Source organism: Chaetodon auriga, chromosome 8 (genome assembly GCF_051107435.1).
Source record: "Chaetodon auriga isolate fChaAug3 chromosome 8, fChaAug3.hap1, whole genome shotgun sequence".
NCBI lineage: Eukaryota > Metazoa > Chordata > Actinopteri > Chaetodontiformes > Chaetodontidae > Chaetodon > Chaetodon auriga.
Window position 1 is genome coordinate 1123327 of NC_135081.1, and position 24071 is coordinate 1147397.

The 24071-nt window shown below is 39.3% G+C and overlaps 1 protein-coding gene across 1 annotated transcript in view; it reads right to left on the reverse strand.

The window, feature by feature from the left end:
- Positions 1-7254: 7254 nt before the first annotated feature.
- The window catches only part of wdr26a (WD repeat domain 26a), a 35409-nt gene continuing 18592 nt past the window's right edge, over positions 7255-24071 (reverse strand). The window contains exons 10-14 of the mRNA XM_076736653.1: positions 18543-18688; positions 15719-15797; positions 15441-15570; positions 14770-14964; positions 7255-10324 (exon numbers count right to left, since the gene is read on the reverse strand). Of these exons, the coding sequence (XP_076592768.1) occupies positions 10302-10324; positions 14770-14964; positions 15441-15570; positions 15719-15797; positions 18543-18688 (573 nt within the window). The 3' untranslated portion in view covers positions 7255-10301. The remainder of the gene's footprint in view (positions 10325-14769; positions 14965-15440; positions 15571-15718; positions 15798-18542; positions 18689-24071) is intronic.

Consider the following 24071-nt stretch of genomic DNA (forward strand, 5'->3'; position numbering starts at 1 on the left):
AAAGTTCTTAAAAGGGTGAAATAAGAGTCCGAAATAACGTTTTGAAAAGTTTACTGACTTCTTGCAGCTTCAAGAAAATGTACAAACACGGTGGAAAAACAGTGATAAAAAAAGAAGGTAGCTTGTTTTCAGTACGTTACGTGCAAGTCTTCTTTTTCTCTCTAGCTAGCAGCGGCACACCCGCGGCACACACTAAAGTCAACAACATAGCGCCTAGGCACTTCCTGGAAAAACTCCTTCAAAATAAAAGCGTCTTATATTCCTTCCAAAACAAACTCAAATAGTCCATATATCAAGTACTTTAACATGCAGTAAGCAAATAATAGTTCTTCAATACATTTTTAACTGTAGCAACAGTGCAATCTTCTTTTAACTATTAAATACTATTAAGAACTTCCTTTTAATAAACATGAAATGAAATAAATCCCAACAATGAGAGTTAAGGAAGGTGAGACGCGTGTCTTGATGAAGTGTTGAACCTGCAGATACCTGAAAAAATGACTATTTGGAATATTGTGATGCACCTTTAAATGTTCAAATGAAATAAAAGCACCATCTTTAAAGAGGTCCCTAACACATGTGAAGCCTTTAGCTTTCCACAGCTTAAATGCCGGATCAATGAGAGAGGGAGGGAAGTAGGGGTTGGCTAGAATAGGACTTGACAAAAGCGGTTTCTTGTGTTTAAAATGGACTCTAAATTGTGACCAAATTCTGAGGGAGCCGCCAATTACTGAATTATTTGTGTGACGCCGCTTACTAATCGGTATTGGTGCACATGCCAGGGCAGCCAATGAGCTGGGTAAGCTAGAATGATGCTCCATAAGTAACCACACCGGCGCCTCAAGTTTGGTGATGTCAGATATCCGATATGAGAGGGCATGAAGGTTAGCTGCCCAGTTATAATGCATCAGGTTTGGTAATGCTAAACCTCCGTTCTCTCTCGGCCTCTCAAGAAATGCCCTCCTAATTCATGGTATGGTTCTGTTCCATATAAAGGTAGATATGTTTATTCAGTTCATTAAAAAATAATTTAGGAATGAATATGGGGATTGTTTGGAAGAGAAATTAAAATCGTGGCATTATGGTCATTTTAATGGAGTTAACTCTTCCTGCTAAGGATAATGGGAGGGATGACCACCTTGTCAAGTCCTGTTTTGCTCTCTCCAGTGCAAACTTGAAATTATTTTTAAACAAGTCCTTGTATTTCTCAGTAACATGGACATCTAAATACATAAAAGAGTCATGTGTAACCTTAAAAGGGAACATGGCAAATGATCTCTGCTTTGCAGATGCACTTAGGGGGAAAATTAAACTTTTTGAAAAATTTATTTTATAGCCGGAAATTGCCCCAAATTCAGTAATCAGATCTAACGCGACAGGTATGGATGTATCTGGGTGTGAAAGGTACAAAAGAAGATCATCACAATATAATGAAAGTTTATGGTTGAGACCACCTCGATCTATGCCCATTAAGCTAACATTTTCTCTTAAAGACACAGCCAAAGGTTCAATGGCAATATTAAACAACAGGGGGGACAGAGGACACCCCTGTCTAGTGCCCCTGAAAATGGGGAAATACTTTGATATAAAATTACTGGTACACACGGAAGCCTGTGGATTAAAATACAAAAGATTCACCCAACTACAAAATTTCTGTCCAAAGCCAAATTTTTTAAGAGCTGCCAATAGATAATTGTACTCTATTCTGTCGAAGGCCTTGTGTTCATCCAGTGATATTGTTACCTCTTGTGTGTGACTGTTGTTTGGTGAATATATTATGTTAAAAAGACGGCGTAAGTTGCCAGCCAATTGCCTGCTAGTCATAAAGCCTGTCTGATCTCTGTTGATTATCTCGTGCATGACTGGTTCAAGTCTTGTGGCAAGAGCCTTTGTTAGAATTTTATAATCACAACAGAGCAAGCTAATTGGACAATAAGAGCCACACATAAACGTGTCTTTATCCTTTTTGAAAAGAACAGATAGAGTTGCCTGTGTCATTGTTGAAGGTAGAGTTTTTTTCTCCAAGGCTTCTTCATATGCTTCACGCAAAAGTGGCACCAATTTAGCAGAAAAGGCTTTATAAAATTCAATGGAATAGCCATCTGGACCAGGTGATTTCCTGGATTTGGATGTTTTAATAGCTCTTTCAATTTCAGCCTGTGTTAAGGGTTCCTCAAGCGTTTTGACGTCATCCTGGTCTAGAGTTGGCGTCTTTAAATTATTGAAAAACTCTGTAATTAATTAATCTTGATTAGATACGAGACGAGGATTAAAACGGCATGTTCACTGGGGAACTACATTATCAGGAAAGCTAATGCCCATCAACACCGGGCAGTGGTCTGAAATAACCATGGTTTCATATTCAATTGACCTTAGCAGGGGAATCAGCTAATCATCCAAAAGAAAATAGTCTATTCTCGAAAATGATTGGTGAGCCGAAGAGGAAAGGAATATTTACGGGATGTCAGATTTTTAAACCTCCAGGCATCAGATACCTTATATGTCTGTAAAAAGGAGTTGATGTAGCATGCTGACCTGGTCAGTGTGCTTGGTGTTTGTTTGGAGCGATCCAGTTTGGCATTAAGGACACAGTTGAGGTCACCACCTAGTATTAGTTTATGTGAATTTAAGTCTGGAAGTAATGAAAAAAGAGCAGTAAAAAATTGCACATTGTCCCAATTAGGGGCATAAATGTTGACAAACACAACACTTGTGCTGTACAATTTTCCCTGAACAATTATATAGCAGCCATTTCTGTCAGTTATGACATGAGACTTAACAAACTGCACATTTCTGTGGAGTAGAATGGCCACACCTCGGCTTTAACAATTAAAATCTGAATGAAACACCTGAGTAAAATGCCCCCTGCAAAGCCTAGGCAAGTCTCTATTTAGTAAATAAGTCTCCTGCAGAAAAGCAATTTCAACATTCAATTTTGATAAATGAGAAAAAACCTTTTGCCGTTTTATTAAATTGCTAAAGTCATGAACATTCCAGCTGGCTATCTTTGTGACTGCACCTTCCCTACATCTAATGCTGGGTGTAGCCATTTCTGCTGTGTCTTAGGACCCGAAGGATCATTATATGATAAGCGTATATTATGTCTCCAGATTGCGCTACACAAGAATATGGGAGGAGGGGGAGGGAAGAGGGGAGATATACATACACATACAAAGACATAGCACTATGAAAAAAATAAATAAAACGAGAAAAACAATACAATACAATAAATTCTAACAAGCTGAACAATAAACAAAGGAATCAGAAAACTCCAGCACAGGAGTTCTCCTATTCCTTCCACTAGTAACTACCAACCTATACCTCCACTAATTAGCTTACCATGTGTATCAGAGCTATAACCAGAACTATTCATGAACAATTATAGTAGCTCTCCCAGAACTGCATGTAGTAGACTAAGCCAGGTATCAACAGAGAATAATGCCATATATATTTACTTAAACTCTCTCGAATAGAGTCCAAAACAAAGTGGCAGTGGTTGGTTATATACTGCATTTATACAGTAGGATATAAAGAAAAAATAAAATACAGTTATCTGATTGTGTAACCAAAATATCAGTCCAGAACGTGGCACAGCATACTGAATGATCAGGCGAGCCATGAATGAGAGAAAAGGAAGAAAGGGGGCGTTTATACCGACGTTAATGACTAATGATTGTATATGCTGCAACTAGTATCCGTCTTTATTTTAGCCTTAGCTACGGGATCAGTCACTCAATATTAGTGCAGCTTGAGCCATACATGTAGTGCCGTTATGCCTAACAAGCAAGGAAAGAATACAATCTCACCAAAGTTGCATCAGTTGGTTGTAGTAACCAGCTTTTCCAGCACATAGGCTTTGGCTTTGCTGGGATCCTTGAAGCTCATCCATGTCCCATCTTTCAAGGTGATCCTGAGATCTGCGGGGTACCACAGTCCAAAGCGGATCCCCTCACATGTACGCAGCAGGTTGCGCACCTCGCTGAAAGTTGCTCGCTGTCTGCTGATGGCCTGGGTGAAGTCCAGCCACTCGGATGTTGCACCGCCGTGACCTGGCCTCTAAGTCCTCGGCTTTATCTCTCAATGCTGGGAGCTCTTTCTTCATCTGAGTCATCTCTTGTTCCAACGTGGTGACTGTATTCAACTGCTCACTGGTCGCTGTCTCCAGTTGAGTGACACGCCCTTCCAATGCTGCATTCTGGGCCTCGGCCAGGTCATTAGCCTTCTTGAACTCACTCTGCAAGGACTCGATTTGAGTGCGTAGCTCCGTGCTCTGTATTTCTGCCTTCTGTTCGATCTTGGCAATCAGTTCGTCGTAGATCATGTATGGCTTGTATGACCGAAGTTTGGTCAGAGGACTTGCTCTGGGCTGAAGTAGCCAGCGAGCTATGGTTAGCATTAGCTTGTTTGGTGGTGGTCCCGTGTGCGTCAGGCATGGTGATTTTTTTTCTTTTTTACTTGTTGAACTCAGATTCAGAGAATTATGTCGATTAAAAGTTAACTGGTGACTTTAACAAGCATAAAAGCCGTGTTAAATCGGTAATGAAACAGAGCAAAAGCACTGCAGTGCTATGTCAGATGGCGCCGCACCCGAAGTCCCAACTCTGAGTCTATCCCTGAACTCTGAGTTGATTTACTCTGTAATGGGAAACTCTGAGTATCCAGTTCCAGAACAGCCAATCTGAGTTAGTTCAATCAACTCTGGGTATGTTCACCTTGAGTTGCGCGCGTGCACAAAGCCATCATCAATGGAGCCCTGATACCATGAGTCACCATGACAACTGACAAAAAAAAGATCAAGTTATTTTACCCCGATGGAGTTGGAGGTCTTATTGCAGGCCTATGAGGAGTATGAGCACATATTTCGGCGTAAATGTATCTCCGCCGCAGCAGCGAAGGAGGCAGAAACGGCATGGGAGAAAATTGCTACCCGAGTCAATGTGTAAGTTTGAATGTACTATTCCATTGACTTAACATTTAACCGTACTTAAGATCATACCATACAGTTATGAATATAAATAGGTGCAATCCAACAGGGGAGAAATGAACTTGGAAGCAGCTAAAAATTAAATATAAAAACATCATTCAAAAAGGTAAGGCATATTTTGCTACGCTATGATTTAATTTTATTTTTTTTTAATTGACTTAGGCTATTAAACAAAGTAAATATTAATTCAGTGGCTACTTCAAGTAGTAATTTAAACCCCTAACAAAATGTTGTTTTAACATGTCATCTCACTTAATACCCCACTTAGTAGATTAACACTTGATACAATGTTTACACATTTTTATATTATACGTATTGAAGTCATTTAAAATGTGGTGATGTGTACATGAACATTATTAATATTAATATTATTATAAATATTAAAAAATATTAACATTTGAGTTCTGCTCAGCCAACAGAAAGAAGGCAGAGGCCTGAAAAACAGGTGGAGGGCCACCTCCACTGCCTCTGACAGAGGCGGAGTAGCTGGCCCTCAGCCAAAACCGTGACCGACGGTGGCTGAAGGCATCCCCGGGGGAAGCTCATCTGAGTCTGTCACCCCCCAGGACACAAGTGCCTAGATCAGATGCAAGTATACACTTGTGTCTTTTTAAAAAATGAAACTTCTTATATATAAAACTATATAAAAATAGGGCTAGGGTTAGGGTGAAATATGTTAATGGTTGGAACTATATTACAAATCCTAACTAGAAAATTTCCCCCCGGCGGGAAATTTTGAGAGTGATACTGTGCGCAAATGCCGGGGTGTGTGGTTAGTGCTATAGAGGTGAGTGTCCAGTACTAAAGACAGAACACTGACCTCTATAGCACCGCAGTGCTATTAAAACACACAGAGAAACACACACATCTCAGCTGTGCGTGTTTGTGTTAGTAAACGCCACAGACAACACTGCATGAGATCCTTGTAAATGCTATAGAGGTCTACTGGGCCACATTTGAGGATTTTAACCCTGGTCACATGTGTTGGCGTTTTTGTGTGTCTCTGTGTGTGTGTATCTGTAATCACATGAAGCTTCATATGTGTGTTTGGGTGTGTGGGAGAGGAGTGCTCAGAGAAGTACTGAGGCTCAGAGGTTGTCACAACAACTTGAGCTGGTTGCCATTGACGATAGGGGCCCCCCAGGCAGACAGACAGGGGCAGACAGAAAAGTGGAGAAAAAGAGCCATTTTCTGCCTCTGCACTGCTCTCACATTTGGGCTTATCCTGAGAGAACGGTAGCTCCTTTCAGAAAAAAACACAGACCATCATCGCTGTAAGGACTTCCTGAACGCTTTGTTGTGCTTTTGGTGTTTCTACACAAAATATTTTGCAGACACTTGCGAGTTTAAAACAGGGGTCCGTTCTGCTTCTCTCAGAAAACTAACTTTTTGGATGTCACAGCACACACCATGTTTGGAGGAGATGATGTTTTTTTTTTCTTCAGCACACGGTGCTGGCAGACTTCATATAATTGAAGGAAGAATGAATGGAAAAATGTACAGAGACATTCTTGATAATAACCTGCTGCCATCCACCAGGATGCTGAAGCTGAGGCGAGGGTGGACATTTCAGCAAGACAATAATTCAGTTTGAGTGTTTGATGCTTTTTGCCTGTGTCATTCCACTTTATTTCACATAACTTAATTTATGGACTTATTTGTTTTGATTTCTTTGTATTTGTGGATTACTTGGGTTGTTACTGACATCTGTTGAAAACTTAATTTCAATAGCCCCATTAGAAATATGTTTACTGACAAAAATGTTGAAGTGTTCAATACTTATTTTTCCTGCTGTATGGGAACCACTTCAAGACTGTTGGAAAAGCATTTCAGGTGACTACCTCATGAAACTGGTTAAGTCAATGCTAAATATCTTGCTTTGTTTACAGCATAATTCCATTTTATTTCATAGTTTTGATGTCTTCAGTATTAGTCTACAATATAGAAAATAATAGAAATAAAAAAACAAACACTGAATGAGGTGTGTCCAAACTTTTGACTCGTACTTTAAGCCACAAGTTAACCTCAAATGATTAGTTCAAGTCTACCTATTAGGCTAAAGTCAAATGTCAAAAGAGTGTACATTTTCTGAAAAAATAAATGGGGAAAAAAAAAAGAAAAGAAAAAAGTATGCACTGTGCATGGTCATGTCTGAAGGGGTTCTGGTCAAACTGGAAGGTTTACTGCTCGGGTGTAGGTCAGTGCATCAAGGTACCAGTCAGACACAGGAACATAGGACACTGCAGACATCAAGTGAACGACATTTCAAATAGCATTTTAAAACCCTGAATACTTTATTTAAAATATGCATACATAACACTTCTCCTACACAACAATACAGAACAGTACAATCACTTTTTGTAATAACACATTTAAAATGTAAAATGGTTTCTGGCAGAAACTGCCTGCAAGCAAACAAAAGTTCCTACTTTGGCTTCATACAGTGAGAAATGAAGCCTGAAACACTCTTAATAAACTTAAAATAAATCACAGAAGCAGAAACTAAAACACGAAATCTGTGATTGAATCAAGTGTGTGTGTGTGTGTGTGTGTGTGTGTGTGTGTGTGTGTGTGTGTGTGCGCGCGCGAGTAACATAACATCTACTGTTATGTATCATTAGCATGTGTGCTCTGTGATGGCAGAGTTGAAGCTGGCTGATGGCTGTGATGGTGTCTGGGCAGATTAACTAAATGGGGGTTCCCATTGTCCTGACATTCCTGCAGTTACTGTCCAGGACATGAAAGGTTTAGGAAAAGCAATTGTCATTCCAATAAATTTGTAAATAAAATCTGTAGAAGCACTTTGAAAAAAGGTCAAAAAAGAAGCAGGCTGAAATGTATCTTTCACCACACTGTAGTTTGTGAATCTCTAAAAGAACTTTGTGTTAGCAGTGAATGTTGTTGAAGAGTAGCTGAAAGTGTCTGAAATTGACAAAATGAAAAATAGGTGTGGGAACCCCATGAAACATATCATCCTGTCTGCCATTTGGACACAGCCTCACATACATGCCATAACATACAAATATACAGCACGTTACATAGAACATCACATCAGGCAAGATTGTTGTTTTGACTTTCTAAAAGGAAACACATTTTAGAAGTTTATAATAACTTTATGTTACACTTGTGTACAAATGTGTTACTCACTGATTGTTAAAGATACACTCCATCATCTAGTTAACAAGTGTCCTGAAAGAACATTTTTTAAAATGATGAACAAATCTCAAGTACTGACCAAAAAATGGATGTGTCCTACAAACAAGTAGTGTGTGTGTGTGTGTGTGTGTGTGTGTGTGTGTGTGTGTGTGTTATCAAAGCCTGATATCCTATTCCTCTGTGCCATAAAGCTCCATTGTTGGCCAAAAACTATTAAAAGCCATGACCATACAAAACATGGATGTAGTCTCTGTGATGTCACCCATAGGCTTCTGAAGACCCTCTTGAGCGAAGCTCAGTGACAGTGGCTCTGGCCTTTGCTATCTTGGCAGTGCCTGACTCCACCAAACTCCCAGCTAATGCAAAAATGGGCAAAGAGGTGGAGTGTGAGTAGAGCTGAGGTGGGCTGAATGAAGTCTGTTTGCTGAAACCAAGTAGCTAGCTGTGCCTGTGTGTGTTATATAAAAATTCACCCCCATCCCCTCTCTAGCTATAGAGACCAAAAGTTTTGTACCAGGCTGTAAAAACACATTGCATGCATTTTAATATGGGGGTCTATGGGGACTGACTCGCTTTTGGAGCCAGCCTCAAGTGGCGATTGAAGGAACTGTAGTTTTTGGCACTTCTGCATTGGCTCCATTTTTCAGGCCAACAGATTGCCACTTTTTAACACAGTGTTTCACTGAGTGACATATTCCATCATTATCATGAACACACACAGTGAAGGTTTTTTTTTTTGACTCAATCCCAGATACACCACCTTACTGCCCCCAAATACTCACCAGAACACAAAATGTGGATTAATCCACTGCTGGAAACAATAAAGTAATGTTTGTTAAAAACTACAGTGAAAAGATGTTTTATAATTATCTAACCTTTAAAAAAAAAATTTAAAAAAATAGATATTTGTGGGCTGATTCATGTCCTCAGAAGGAACCAATAGGTTTTGCACTGAGTGTCACAAACAGGGCAGGAAAGTCATAAAGTCAACAGAGAAACAGACTAACACACTGTTAGTTCTGGTCTTTTCATGGGATTTGTTGATAATACCAAACATAGAGAATAACACCAGCGTGATCTTTTAAGACAGTTCACAGTTGAGCTGGGATTCTTTTTAAACGTTACGGCTCAACTTATAGTAAATAAAAATCAAACAAACACAGTGATCAATGAAACTTACAAGTCACAACTAAACCAATCCAAAAGAAATTCATATGAAGACTGCTGTTTTATGCAGGGAGAAATGGCGCTGCAATGAAACCAGAAATAAAGTAAACAGTGAAACCAAAGAGCGAAGATGTATCAACAAAATAAAGCAGAAGTCTAGACTGACTGCAAGAAGGAAGCTACGCTGGGATAATCCATATTGCAGAGGTGAGGGTTGACAAATAATCCTTTGAACTCTACATGCTTCCACACATCAGCTGCTGCATACTCTATGAAGGCAGCCAACCACTCAATGTACGGTAACAGACATAGAAGGACATATTGTGAGTTAGCCATCAAATAAATTGTCCTGTGCAATCCTATGTGACATGCTCATCCAACACTATTCTTTCTAGCTATAAGCAGGAAAGGTGAAGGAAAAACTGTTTTCAGCATCAAAAAAGACAAGATTACATAGAATTTTGGATTTAAAAGATACTGTTCAAATGGGTGTTACATCCATCAAATGTTCCTGTCGATAAAATTTCTTCAAAGTTTCAGGAGGCGAAAGAGGAAAAAGTTTACGCTTGTCCATGTGAGCAGCTCAAACACAGGACTGAAGAAAACTAAGAACAAACACCCTCCACAAATGCAGCTACATCACAGCCTAACAAAAGTCAGTGAACAACCCATGAATAAATAATGTATTTGATAATAAATAAGAGGAAGAGGGTGGTCCTGGACGGTGCTGAGGGAGCGGGTCCAGGCAGGAGGAGGAGGTGGGTCAGACACTGGAGGTCATGGAGCTCAACTTCACCCAGCCAGTTCTGCTCTCAGTAATGTGACTAAGGCTGACATCTCTATGTTGTGAGATCCTGACACACAGCACCACTGGCCCTGCCTTCAGGAAGCAGCTGTTCAATCACCAAAGCTATCCCCGCTTCATCCATTCAAGTTTCTACAGAGTCTGAATGCTCCTCAGGTTCACAGCAGCAGCAGCAGCAGCAGCAGATCATCAGCTGTCCATACTGCTGCATTCTGACAGGACAGGGAAAAGAAAGAAGTCACATCAGTATCACCTGTTGCTCTGTGTGGACATGAAGCTACTTATGGAACTGGCCCATTAATTCACACTCACTCATTCATGTTTAGGAAGCTGCAGATTCTTCATTCAAGAAGCTGTTTGCTGTCAAGATTTTCTTTGCATTCATCATCAAAAACTAACAGAACAAATGCTAAAAGGTTTGCTGCCAGGATAGAAAATAATATCATTGGCGTCAAATGGTGTCAAAGACAGGCAGGAACCATCTAGCGATAACTTGTACTTTATTGGCCAGTTTAAATTTTGACAGCAGCCCAGCAACACCACTCTGCTTTTATTATGTTATGTTTCCAGTGTATTAGGCAGTCTAGTCCAATCCTGCAATACATCCCCCCTTCATGAAAGTTTTAATATTCAGTTAATGTTGGAATTGTCTTGGAGAGGTCCTAATTCAACTTTGTGAATATTTTGGAGGCTAGTTGCTATTGAAGTGAACTTTTGTATACAAAGAGGTGTTCCTAATATTTTAGTCTTCCCTCATTAACATAAACGGGCTGCACAAAATATTAAAAGAACTTGCTGGATTTTGGGGTGTGTGTGATTTTAGAATGGCTTCACCTAATAAATCAGGCAACCTCTATACACGTTGCTGAAAACGGACAGACTTTTATACATGATTTCTTCAGCTGTGGAGCATCCCGGTTACAGATTTGGCAGACACGCTGTCCTGGATGTGTCCTAACACCACTGGATCAGCTGCTGAGGTTTGCAAACTAGCCATCCCTAAAGGTGTTTCTTACTGGCGCAGCACTGGCGCCAGACCACTGTGAGGCTAAAGGCCAGGAGAAATTTTACTAACTCCCCATCTGATAAGCCGAGGGCCAGGAAAAATACTGGTAAACCCACACCTCATAAGCCAGACATCATTCTAATAGGCTACTCTATAACTAAGTATGTAAGAGTGGCAAAGACTGAGACTAACAGAGTTGTTGCCAGGCATCCTCAAGTGACTGGAAAACTATTCACATTGGATCAGAAAACTGGCTCTGAGGTCCTGAAAAAAAAGACTTTTGCCTACAACTGGAGAAACTGATCAATTGTCAGTCAAAACATATTCATATCATGCTTCATTCCAACCTTGGGGAAAGGCATCAAATCTTTCAGCAGACTCCTTGCCTAAAATACATGGTTGACATTGGAATGCCTCTATGGAATTAAGTTTATTCACAATTTCAATATCTTTTGGAACTGTAAAGACCGCTTTAGGCCTCATGGGGTACTTGACGCCAACCTGCAACATGCTCTTGGCCACAACAAGAATGCACACATAGGTGACAATGTCAGCCTGCATAGGTAGAAAGCCTCACCTGACACTCTGCCTCACATCATCCAAGGCATTCAGAGGATGTCTCTGTCCCAGTCAGGGATCCAATGCTCATCGTCCCTTTCTTCATCACATTCTCCAGGGACCCAACTTCCACCACAATCACCAATTAAGGATTAAGTTAAAGCTACCACAACAACAACCACAGACCCTCAGGTGTCTATCAGAAATGAGACAGGCACCATTCCGCTTCCTTAAACATACCAGTAATCTTAAACAGCCGGTGGCATAGTCAAACACATTGTAGCAATTACAAACCATTTGGTATTTTGTCTCAGCAACCTTAAATTTGTCATTGTTCATGCACAGCCAGTCCCGTGTCCTATCACAGAAGGCCTTCAGCTGAAATGAGCTCTTTTTAATGTCAGATCATTGGCTAACAAATCATTTCTAGTTCATGATCTGATAAGTGAAAACAACTTGCATTTTATGTTTCTAGATGAGACCGGGCTAAACTGCCCTGCTGGTGTAACAACACTGATAGAGGCTTGTCCTCCAAATTATACTTTTTATCCGTCAGTCAGACAAAACAGGAAAGGAGGCATTGCAGCCATTCTTTCTTAACAGGTTGTATGTAATTTCATTGATCTGGGGAAATTTACATCATTTCAATACCTTGCTCTTGAGCTGAAAGCAGAATTATCAGTGCTCATCATTACATTGTATCAAGCACAAAGATATTCATTGGTGTTTATGCAGATATTCTCAGAGCTGATCGCACTTTGCATCACTAGATATGACAGATTGATCCTGAATGAAGACCTGAATACTCATAACAACAAAACGAATGACTCCAAAGCTTGAGAATTTACTAGAAAGCTTTGAACTTAAACAACATGTATCAGCATGGTAACATTCTGGACTTTGTAATGACAACAAGGTTAAACATTAACAATGTTTCAGCGTTAGAATTTTATTTCTGACCATCACTGTGTTTTTTGATGCCAAAGTAATCTTCTAATATGTAAAAAGAAGCCATGACTGTCTATAACAAAGCAATACGTATGGCAAGAAAAGATAACCTTTCCAAGATTATTACAGAGAATGCTGGGAACTCTAGAATATTCTCCACTATTGACCAGCTACTCAGCACTGCCCCCATCTGTTCACAGTTCTCGACATCAAATTGTGAAAACTTGCATTGCTCCTCAATAACAAAATAACCTCAATTAGAGGTTGCTGCTGATGTGAACACAGATGACCTCAACAAACCCTGTAAAAAGGATTCTGTAAAAAATTATCCCATACTACATTCATTGAGCTCCGCAAGACTGTCTAACTTGTCCACTTCATGTGCTGATCCTGTACCTACAGCATTTTTAACAGTTTGACAGTGTTTCAAGTCATGCCCTGAAGATCCTAAACACATGTCTAAAACAGGCATCCTCCTCAATGTGTTTAAAACAGCTGCTGCAAAACCATTACTAGAAACCTAACCTAGATAGTAATGTATTCACAGACTATAGGCCAATATCCAACCTTCCATTCACCAGTAAGATACCAGAAAAGAAAGTACAGAGAATACCGGAAAGTCTCAGTGCAAATTATCTCCTTTCTTAAAGAAAATAACATACTAGAGGAATGCTTTAGAGCATACCACAACACTAAAACTGTTCTTCCTAAAATAATCAGCAATCTCAGACTAAATTCTGATGAAAATAATTGGAGATCATGTGTCTGAGAAACATGAAATCTGTTTCTTCCCGCAAAAAAACACTGCAAGGCTTCAGCTCAGTAAAACTTTGCAGCTCGACTATTATTCAGAACCAAGAGGAGAAAGTACATTAGCCCAGTTTTAGCTGCTCTGCTCTGGCTTCCTGTAGCATTTGGAATTGATTTTAAGGTCCTCTCCCTTCATGGCCTAGGACCAAGCACTGCTAACTCCCTTGTTTATCATTTGACTTCAAGAACACTGTGATCACCTGATGCTGGTCTATAGAAGGTTTTCAGCAACAGCCGAAAAGAAAACCAGGGATGCAGCATTTGTCAATTACGCCTCAAAGTTCTGGAACACACAACCTACAGATATCAGGGTAGCCATCTTGCTAAATATTTTTAAAAGAAAGCTAAAGACACATCTCTTCGCTTTAGCTTTAACTTGCTATGACTTCTTGATGCAGGTCTGAAACAGTTTTCCATCTGTATCTTATTTTACAGAAACTTTTTATCCCTGATTTATGTCCATTCTGTCTTTTCTATGTCAAGCATTCAGCTCATGCATATGATTTCTTTGTTGTAAAGCACTTTAAGCTGCAAATCCTGTTTGTAAGGTGCTACACAAATTAAGTTTATTGTATGACACAACTTCTCCCTAGACCCAACAATGCAAATAACCCCAATCTTAGCATCTCTAGATTGGTTACCTGTATGTTTTAGAGTATACTGTATCTTGTGACTTTAATCATTACTTCTAAAGCCTCTGTGGGGTTTGACCCTGCTCTGATTTGCTAACCCCATGTGAGACAAAGTCTTTTAAGCCTTTAAAGTTAGGGCCCACTGACTCACCAGAGGATATCAGGCAAACCAGGTCTGTTTCTTCATTTGAATGTCTTTTAAAAGACATTTTAGCATTGTATTCTTTTGAACTATTTTGTGTCTTGTGGTTCACAGCTCACATACTACATAATTAAGTTTATCTTACTTCATTACAAATATATATATTATTTTTGATTAACACATAGGAGGCAGAGCAGGTTGTCCACTAAATTGCAGGGTTAGTGGTTCGACTCATGGGCACCATCAATGTGCAAGTGTGTCAATAAGTGAATGAAAAGTTTTGTCTGGTAGAAAAACGCTCTTTAAGTGCAGTCCATTTACCATTTAATGAACATTTAGAACCTGAAATGTCTGTGCTCAGGAGGACTGTTGCTGTTCACTTTGCAAAAATGTAGAAAGAAACGGTGGATTCTCATCCTACTTATGTAAACTGAAGATAATCTAACAAATACAACAGTGAGAGAAATGTGCAGCCCTAAATACTTTTACTTCATACACTGATGACATGCACAGCCTTTGAAATTTTACCCTAAACAACTAGTGTTACTAGTTTGTTCATACCATTGAGCCCTTCTGCATCCTGGACATCCAGAAAAGGGGCAGGTCCCCAGATTCGAACGGTCCCATCATCAGAGGCACTGGCCAGCAGTCCGGGTAAGACAGGGTTCCAGCTCACACAGTTGACTGTGCGGGTGTGACCAGTCAGCTCTGCAATGGGCAGCTCACTGCGCCGGTGCCAGATGTAAACTTTGTGATCTGACAGGAGACAGGACACTTAATCAGCTACAACCTGCTCATTGGATTAGACTTAAATGGCAACTTCATCAATTCTACAAATGAAAATCTGTTTATATATAATGTAGAGTACTTCTCAGGCTGTGCATAAGCCAACACACACAGGGGTCACTCTGAGCTGATCGTGTGACTGTTTGCTTTATACTTTACATTTAGCTCTAACTTGCTTGACACACGTGTCCCCATGATGTTTTGGTGAGATTTAGGAAATGTGTGGGTTTGTAGATGTCTTTATGTATTTCTTCAAAGAAGCATAATTCCACATACAGGCTATGGCTCAAGAGGAGCTTTTTCAAGTGTGAGAAAGTAACCCTGATAATGTCTTTTCATTTTGACAGTACTTCTTGTAATCTTTATTTTTTGTAATGTTCTTTTTGTTGGCTCAGTCCACAACAAAAAGCAGCTGAGCTGAGCTACTAAACATTATGTTGTCTTACCTTCACTGCCACTAGCAATGAAGTCTTCATTGTGTCCTCCGAAGCAGGAGTGGATAGTGTAGAAGCCCTGGGTCACCCCTTGGTATTTCCTCACCAGCACCCGGTCCTGCAGGTCCCATAGGTGCACTCCCTAGAAATGCACAGCATTTACTGAGACACACATTTCAAAATCAATATTGACCAGAACTGCTGTTGCTGCAGTAACTAGCTGAAGTTCAAATGAAAGGAAAGTATACAGTATTGTCATGTGAAATGTGAGGAAGTAACTAGCTGCTCACCTGAGTGGCAACATTGAGTAGAGCTAACCTTCCATTTTTGGAAACAGTGAAAGACATAATGGGGTGGTCCTCCTGTACTCTGGAATGACACAACACAACACATCAGCCACAGGCAGAGCAAATACTGCTGCACAGAGAGGCAAAAATGGAAGAAAAAAAAATCTCACACAACACATGATAGTACATGTGCAACTGGTACTGGTATAGCCCTTTTCTTAACAAGGATACAAAGTGCTTTACAGAAAAAAACAGAACAAAAAACACACAAGGATCAAACAACATAAAAACAATGGGAAATTAAATAAAGTTCAAACTGAAACATGGCAAGAGTGGGAAGTTAAAATCCAGCAATATATTAAATATTCATATACACTTTCCTATAAAAGGAAGGGATTTAAATTATGCTGATGATTTAGCCTGTCTGTTTTCAATAGGTAGAACTTTTCACAGTTTGGGGGCTTGAACAGCAAAGGCCTGGTCACAAGCCCGATCCAGGAACGAATAGTAGAGCTGTATCCACATCTCAGAGAATGCCTGGGCACACAGGGAGTCAATAAATTCTTTTGACAATTTGGAGTAAGGCCATTTAGTGCTTTTAAAGAGATCAATAAAATACTAAAATCAGTACAGAATAAAATGGGCAACTAGTGTACCTAACACAAGTCATGTTCTGCACCATTTCAAGTTTGTGAAGGGAGCTGGTACCAGGTTAAAATGCATTACAGTAGTCCAGGTGAGAAAAAATGTAAGCATGTGTAACCTGATGTAAATCAGAAAGAGACAAAATAAATCTGAATTTAGAGGGTTTGTTTTAGTTGAAGGAAGCATGACTGAATAATGTTATTCACTTGAACATCAAAACACAAATCTGCATCAAATATTAAAATTTCTTGCAGCCTGCTTCACATTTTGAGGAAGTTAGCTGAGCTTGCTGTGATCCAGGCTGGTAGAGTTTGCTGGACCCATGGCTATGATCTCCAATTTATGGTCATTCAATTTTAAAAAGGTTTTGCAACATCTAGCATTTGACATCCATGAGGAAGGCAGAGAGATACTGAAAATAGCAGAGACCCAAGAATGGACCCTACAACTAAAATGAGCAAATGAGGAACTGGCATTTTCTACAACAATTTAAAAAAAAGGGAGCAGTCACTTTCATTTCCTGTTAAAAGTAGGTCAATGGAGGGGTGTCTCAGTGTTGTGGTGAATCTTGAAACCTGACTGAAAACTATTTAAAATATTATTAGTCATAAAAGACATTAAGTTGAAAATATTTTCTCCAGCAACTTAGATAAAAATGAAAATCTTGAAATTCTTTTTGTAATTATTGAGTAATGGATGATCCTGTTTTTTGTTTGTGTTTTTAGTGGCAGTTGAATGATTGCGTATTTGAAGCACAACTGATGAACCTTAGGTTATTTTGGATATTATGTCTGAGAAATATGCTGATCTTGCCTCTTTTACTGCTTTCTGGTAGTTTGCGATGCAAACTTTATGTGCTGTAAACAACTGCTGACTTAGCTATATGCATTTGCATTTGTATCTTCTGCACCTTCCTTTCAGGGATCTGATGTGTTTGTAGGATGGGTCATGGTCTTCAAATCTTTAGAATCATCTTTAAATTCTAAAAAACAATGATAATAATTTACACTATCATCTTGTCTTAAAAAAATATGTTTCCCTTGTTTTTATTAACCTGTGTGGGTACAACATAATTCATCAGGAGTTGTGGAAAGTAGATCTCTCTTGTGTGTGAGTGAAAAGTACCTTCATGTTATTGCAGCCACCATAAAGTGTGTAAAAGAGGTAGTGAGTTGTAATAATAGTCAGTGTAAAAATGTCCAGGTAAGCTGAGGTTGCAGTTTAGTAGTGTTAGAAGGCTGTGCCGCTGCAGAGGAAATAACATTTCTGTATACAAAACTGAAACTGCTGAAGATTCTGGTTGGCCCACTGGTTAATTTTGATCATCAGTTCCTTCCATATGTGTTCTATTGGGCCACTCCAACACGTAATAGATCCCAACTCTACCTTGCAGTATGTTTTGGATCACTCTCCTACTTCAAGGTCCATGGCAATAGATTGAATGACTTCTGCTGTCAATTCCTTCAGATATCTAGGATAACTCACAGTAAAGCAGCCAATAGTTCTGGGGGATTTGTATTTCAAAAACAGAACTGTGGGGTCATCCCTAACCCTAACCCACAGACAATCTTCCTTGTTTTGTGTGGTATTCTATGATGTCTCGCTAATGTCAGTTTTCATTTAAATTCTTTCCAGACCTGACCTTAACCCCATTGAAAATATGAATATCTGCACTGTCCACAAAAGACAAGTCCATGCAAGACAACCAAGTTGTTTCATCACTACTATTACTACTTCTAATACTACAACTACTAGGACTGTTCAGCCAAGAAAACTGGGTAATGATCCAACCAAAATTCTGAAAAGAATCTTGTTGATTGAAAAGTGGTTGACGGTGGTGAAGGGACATGCAACAACTTTAAAACTATTAAGTTGGCTTTTTTTTTTTTTTTTTTGACATTTTCAGAGGATGCACAATTAATTTGTTAAAGAAACCAAATTTGTGAATGTTTTCTGTGAAAACTGAAGGGTGTTTTGTACGAGTGAGAATCTTTAGGAATCTCATGATTCAATATGATTTAAAACCGATTCTTATTCCAATGCAGAAAAAGGTGGTTTTAGAGGCTGGAGCTGGCACACATGAAGTAAAATCCAGAACTGGTTACATTTTGTACTCTTTCTGCAGAAACAGCAGGAAAACAGGGTGTTCTGGTTCCTCAACCCAGTCAGGGAGGTGACTTACATGTTTCTATCTGTCAGGTCCTCAAAGTTGTATCCACGGATGCGTTGGTGGGTGTCTGATGCAAGGACGGTCCGGCCATCACACAGACACCACAGGCACTGCACCCGAACTCCTTCCCATGAGTCCAGCAGGTTTCCATCCAAGTCCTGGAAGTCACGATGAAACAAAATGCATTCAGGAACACCATCAATACGAGACTACACATCATTACATTTTTATTTGTGGCTAATATTTTCTTTCCTTTACTTGAAAGCAGGTTGGATATTGACAAATTTTTGTAAACGTAACAATAATGTGACAGACTACTGATGCTATTTAGTGAGGACAATAAATGAATGGCCACAAAGCAACATAAAGGCCAGTTTTCAATGGGATGTCTCATTTCTCTGAAACAATAAGTTGAGCCACTAGAACAATTGAAAAGATTCCAATATCACAGTAAAAAGTTTACTCCAAAGAGCTTTAAGAAAAAAGTTTCAATTTTATCCAGAAATTTAACAGATATTTTGCAAACACGACATTACTTTGGCATGACCTTCACAGATGGTTATTTTCTACATTACCTGACAGTAGATTAGAATTTTTATTTAAATAAAGAATATTTCAGGCCTCAGGTTTCCACAACTCTGCAAAGGATACACTCTCTTTTTCAAGCATTTGGTTTGTTGCATTTGTTAAAAGTCAGAAAATAGTGACAACTTGCTCAAAACTAGTGATGATGTCTTCAAATGTCTTGTTTTGCCTGACTGGCAGTCCAAAACTCAAAGATATATTGATGATATGCAGATGCAAGATGGAGCCGCAAGAGTGGCAGCTTGTTATAGCAGCTCCTACCTCTGACATATTTTATTCAATATTACATTTTTGTCTTTTTTGTATCGAGTCTATGCATATACAGATTTTTCTTTTATATAGTGTGCTACATTTTTTTTAACATAATGTGCAATAGTGAAAAAACACTGTAAATAAACCATGTGCAAGTGTTTGTGAAAGACTGTTTGATTGTTTTGTTTCCCTCTCTGACCCTCCCTACTTCTCTCTCTCTTGCAAGCATGCACACATGCACAAAATAATATAACCTCACACAGAGACTAACATTAGGTGAGTGGAGCAGCAAACTCCAGCAGTAACAAACAAAACCAGTTGACCTACACACACTAGGTGAGTGAAGGATTTGTGCAGTCAGACCTTCAGCTCGGACACAGGGTGGGCTATGGATTGGGAGAGAGAGTACTGAGTGAGTGACTGATTTGTCCAACCTGAGTTATACCTCCAGCTCAGGGCAGGGAGAGAGAGTACTGAGTTGCAAAAAGCAAAGTGGTTGCTTTTCTCACAGGGCTAGGTTAATACAGGAATTAACTTGATACATTCCTATAAAAACAATTATATAAGAGTTGCACAATAGTCTGAGTGACACGTGGCCTTGCCCCATCTTAGCAATTTATAGTAGCCAGTACCATGTAGGAAGGGCAAGTCAGTGGAGATGAGGACTTGTCACTCCCAGCTCAGTAAAAAGATTGGTTCACCCCAGGCCTAGCATAATGTCATTTTTAGGGGAAGGCCTCTTTGGCCTTTGATAAATAAAAAGCAAAATGTAGGGCAACAAGGCTGAAAACAATTATGCAATAACAATAAATAATAACAAAAAAGTATCCAATCAACAGTCAGGAGTCCGTGTCTTTAAAAACAGTACTGAGATTATGAAAACTGGAACCTGAATATTTGACTTTTCCACAAAATGCTGTTTTGCTAAATGTGAACTCATCACATGATTTTTACTGTTATTTCATATCCACGTAAATCCCTACACATTGTAAATTTTGTTGCATACATTGTTTATTGCCTCTCCATTCACTGTATATATAGTTCATTGTTTAGTTTATATTTTTGCACTCCTTAACTTATTGTTCAGTCATTTGTTTTTGTCTTTTAGTCCTTGTTGAGCTGTATTTCTTTTTTTCTTATGCCAGTACATTGAGCACAATGTTCAAACCAGAGTCAGATTCCTTGTACGTTCACACACACTTGGCTAATAAAGCCGATTCTGATTCAAATTCAGATTTTAATGATAAAATAAAAGGTGATCAAGATTAATTTAATTAAGTTTCAACAGCCATGCAACTATTGGATTTGAGTCTGAGATCGTAAGAGTGACCACAAAAAGGACTTAAAATACTTTTTACAGTTGAACATTAAACATACTGATGAGAAACGTCTCAAGGTGAGACTACTCATCTTGTCACTAGATACACAGACACACAGCAGCTGACAGAAAGAGGAGGTCATATTTTACAGAGAAATATTAGCTTGTTCTGGGTTATTAAATATTAATGTGGCTTAAGTTTCATTAGGAGTCATTAATATCAAAATCAAGCAAGTCATGTTTAGGAAAGTCACACACACAGCTGTTTACACTGAAACAATTAGCCTGATCAGCTACCATCAGTAAACTATACAAACACACATTATTAGACTGTAAACCATTCATCAAACCAGTAACTAATCGCTGTCAATAACTGTCTGACAATATAATATTTCAGCAGTTACCTGGTGTTTCTGTGATTGTGACAAAACGTTATTAATATACATAACTTTACAGTATTTCCATTAAATGGAAGCTAGAAGAAGAGGAAATGTTACGCCAAATGTCCTTTAAGAAATATGACACACTGATAATTCCTTATGCGTGCGCAACAACACATTACTCTAGAAACACAAGAGAAAAGGCCTCATATATCAACATATATATATGATGTGTGACTAATGACAGGATGAATGACTGACGTCTGTGTTCTTCATTCTTTTTAAACTTGACTAACTATTGCGATGTCAGGAATATGATCTATTTTATTTACCTTTTAGATTTGTTTCCAGTGACATATTACCCTGTTATATACTGACTTTGCTGTTATTCATTTTAAAAATATTTTTTAAAAAGGAATGGGTATCATTCTGTAAATGGCTTTTAATTAATTGAAGTGTCACAGTTAAGGAAGGCTGTGTTAAGTTGTGTTAAACTGCCCTTCTGTTTGGCCATCACATTTAGGGGGCTTGGTGGCTGTAGGGCCAGTGGTTAAAAATATTAGCGTCTATCATCATTCTTTATATTTCTCTTAAGAGTGGAGCTCAGCAGGTACTGGTCTCAGATGATTAACCAGTTTATCAATTGTACTGAACAAAAACTTACAATTACTCATACTGTCAGTAATAATTTGGGAAAAGTAGCGCGGTCTGTATTTCTTAATGTCTTTGTTATACTTACAGAGCAGTTCCTTATTAGTGATACACTCTTGTTATTCTGCGCGTTTCTTCTTCTTCTAGTTAGTGATACAGTGCTGAGCCCTGAACATTCAGTGCAAAGCACTGAACATTCTTGTTCTTCTGCGAGTTTCTTCTTCTTATTAGTGATACAGTGCTGAGCGCTGAACACTCTTGTTATTCTGTGCGTTTCTTCTTCTTATTATTCATCTTCCGTACAAATTTCGATTCGCTACTCGTCAAAAACGATAGCAAGCACCCAGGCACATGATACACCAAAACGTGTGGCTTGATCAGACTCGGTGTGCTATTATTTATCTCCATAGAACACGAAAAATTCCCATTCAAAGTGATGGGGACAAGGCAAAAAAAGTGAAAAAAATTCCACCTTTTTCAAAGGACTACTGCTCCGGCATATGTTCACCTAAAGACGCCATTCCAACTTTAAAACGTAGACACAAGTCTTGTCTATTAAGCCACATTTTGATAGCTCATATAGATTTTGAGTAATCCCTGATCAATGACCATGAGCGTTTTTGGAGAAATTCTCAGATTTCAATGGGTGTGTATTGGGTGGACTGTTAGAGGCTAGAGTGGGTGACATCACTGCTAGAGTGGGAGAGAGCGGATAAAAACGTCTAGATTTTTTGTCTTTCCACGCTCCTCCCAGCCACAGTTTACACTCTACAGGCAAGATTTTTTCCACAGTTGTAGACAAACTTGTCCTCTCTCTCACAATGTGCTCGAAAAATCTGTGAGACTTACAGAATTTGAATTAGCGCCTCTAAGCGCAGCCACGTCTGTCTCTGCTCCTCATTGACTCCAATACAAAGATTTTCTGAGAGAAGCAGAGCGGACCCCTGTTTTAAACTCGCAAGTGTCTGCAAAATATTTGGTGCAGAAACACCAAAAACACACCGAAGCGTGAAATAAAGTGGAATGACACAGGCAAAAAGCATCAAACACTCAAACTGAAAATGATTAAATACTTTGTAGAAAAGCCTTTGTTGGTAATGACAGCTTCAAGACGCCTCCTGTTTGAAGAAATCAGTTGCATGCATTACTCAGGTGTAATTTTGGCCCATTCTTCCACACAAATTCTCAATTGGATGTAAGTCTGGTGATTGACTGGGCCACTCCAGCAACTTTATTTTCTTTTTCTGAAACCCTCAATTGGTTTCCTTGGATGGGGGGGGGGGGATTATTGTCTTGCTGAAATGTCCACCCTCGCCTCAGCTTCAGCATCCTGGTGGATGGCAGCAGGTTATTATCAAGAATGTCTCTGTACATTTTTCCATTCATTCTTCCTTCAATTATATGAAGTCTGCCAGCACCGTGTGCTGAAGAAAAAAAAAACATCATCTCCTCCAAACATGGTGTGTGCTGTGACATCCAAAAAGTTAGTTTTCTGAGAGAAGCAGAACGGACCCCTGTTTTAAACTCGCAAGTGTCTGCAAAATATTTTGTGTAGAAACACCAAAAGCACAACAAAGCGTTCAGGAAGTCCTTACAGCGATGATGGTCTGTGTTTTTTTCTGATAGGAGCTACCGTTCTCTCAGGATAAGCCCAAATGTGAGAGCAGTGCAGAGGCAGAAAACGGCTCTTTTTCTCCACTTTTCTGTCTGCCCCTGTCTGTCTGCCTGGGGGGCCCCTATCGTCAATGGCAACCAGCTCAAGTTGCCGTGACAACCTCTGAGCCTCAGTACTTCTTTGAGCACTCCTCTCCCACACACCCAAACACACATATGAAGCTTCGTGTGATTACAGATACACACACACAGAGACACACAAAAACGCCAACACACATGTAACCAGGGTTAAAATCCTCAAATGTGGCCCAGTAGACCTCTATAGCATTTACAAGGATCTCATGCAGTGTTGTCTGTGGTGTTTACTAACACAAACACAAACACACACAGCTGAGATGTGTGTGTTTCTGTGTGTGTGTTTTAACAGCACTGCAGTGCTATAGAGGTCAGTGTTCTGTCTTTAGTACTGGACACTCACCTCTATAGCACTAACCACACACCCTGGCGTTTGCACACTGTATCACTCTCAAAATTTCCCGCCGGGGGGAAATTTTCTAGTTTTACTTATTACTTAGATTTTATAATTAACCTGTTATTTGGTCTTATGCGACATGCACTCACATTTGAGGCAGCTTCTTTTCAGTGCACTCACTCTTTCCACATTCCTCCAAGGTGCTTTTGTTTACCCAGAAACTAACCTAGTTTACCCTTTCTGATAAAGTGAGATACTGGCCTAATTAT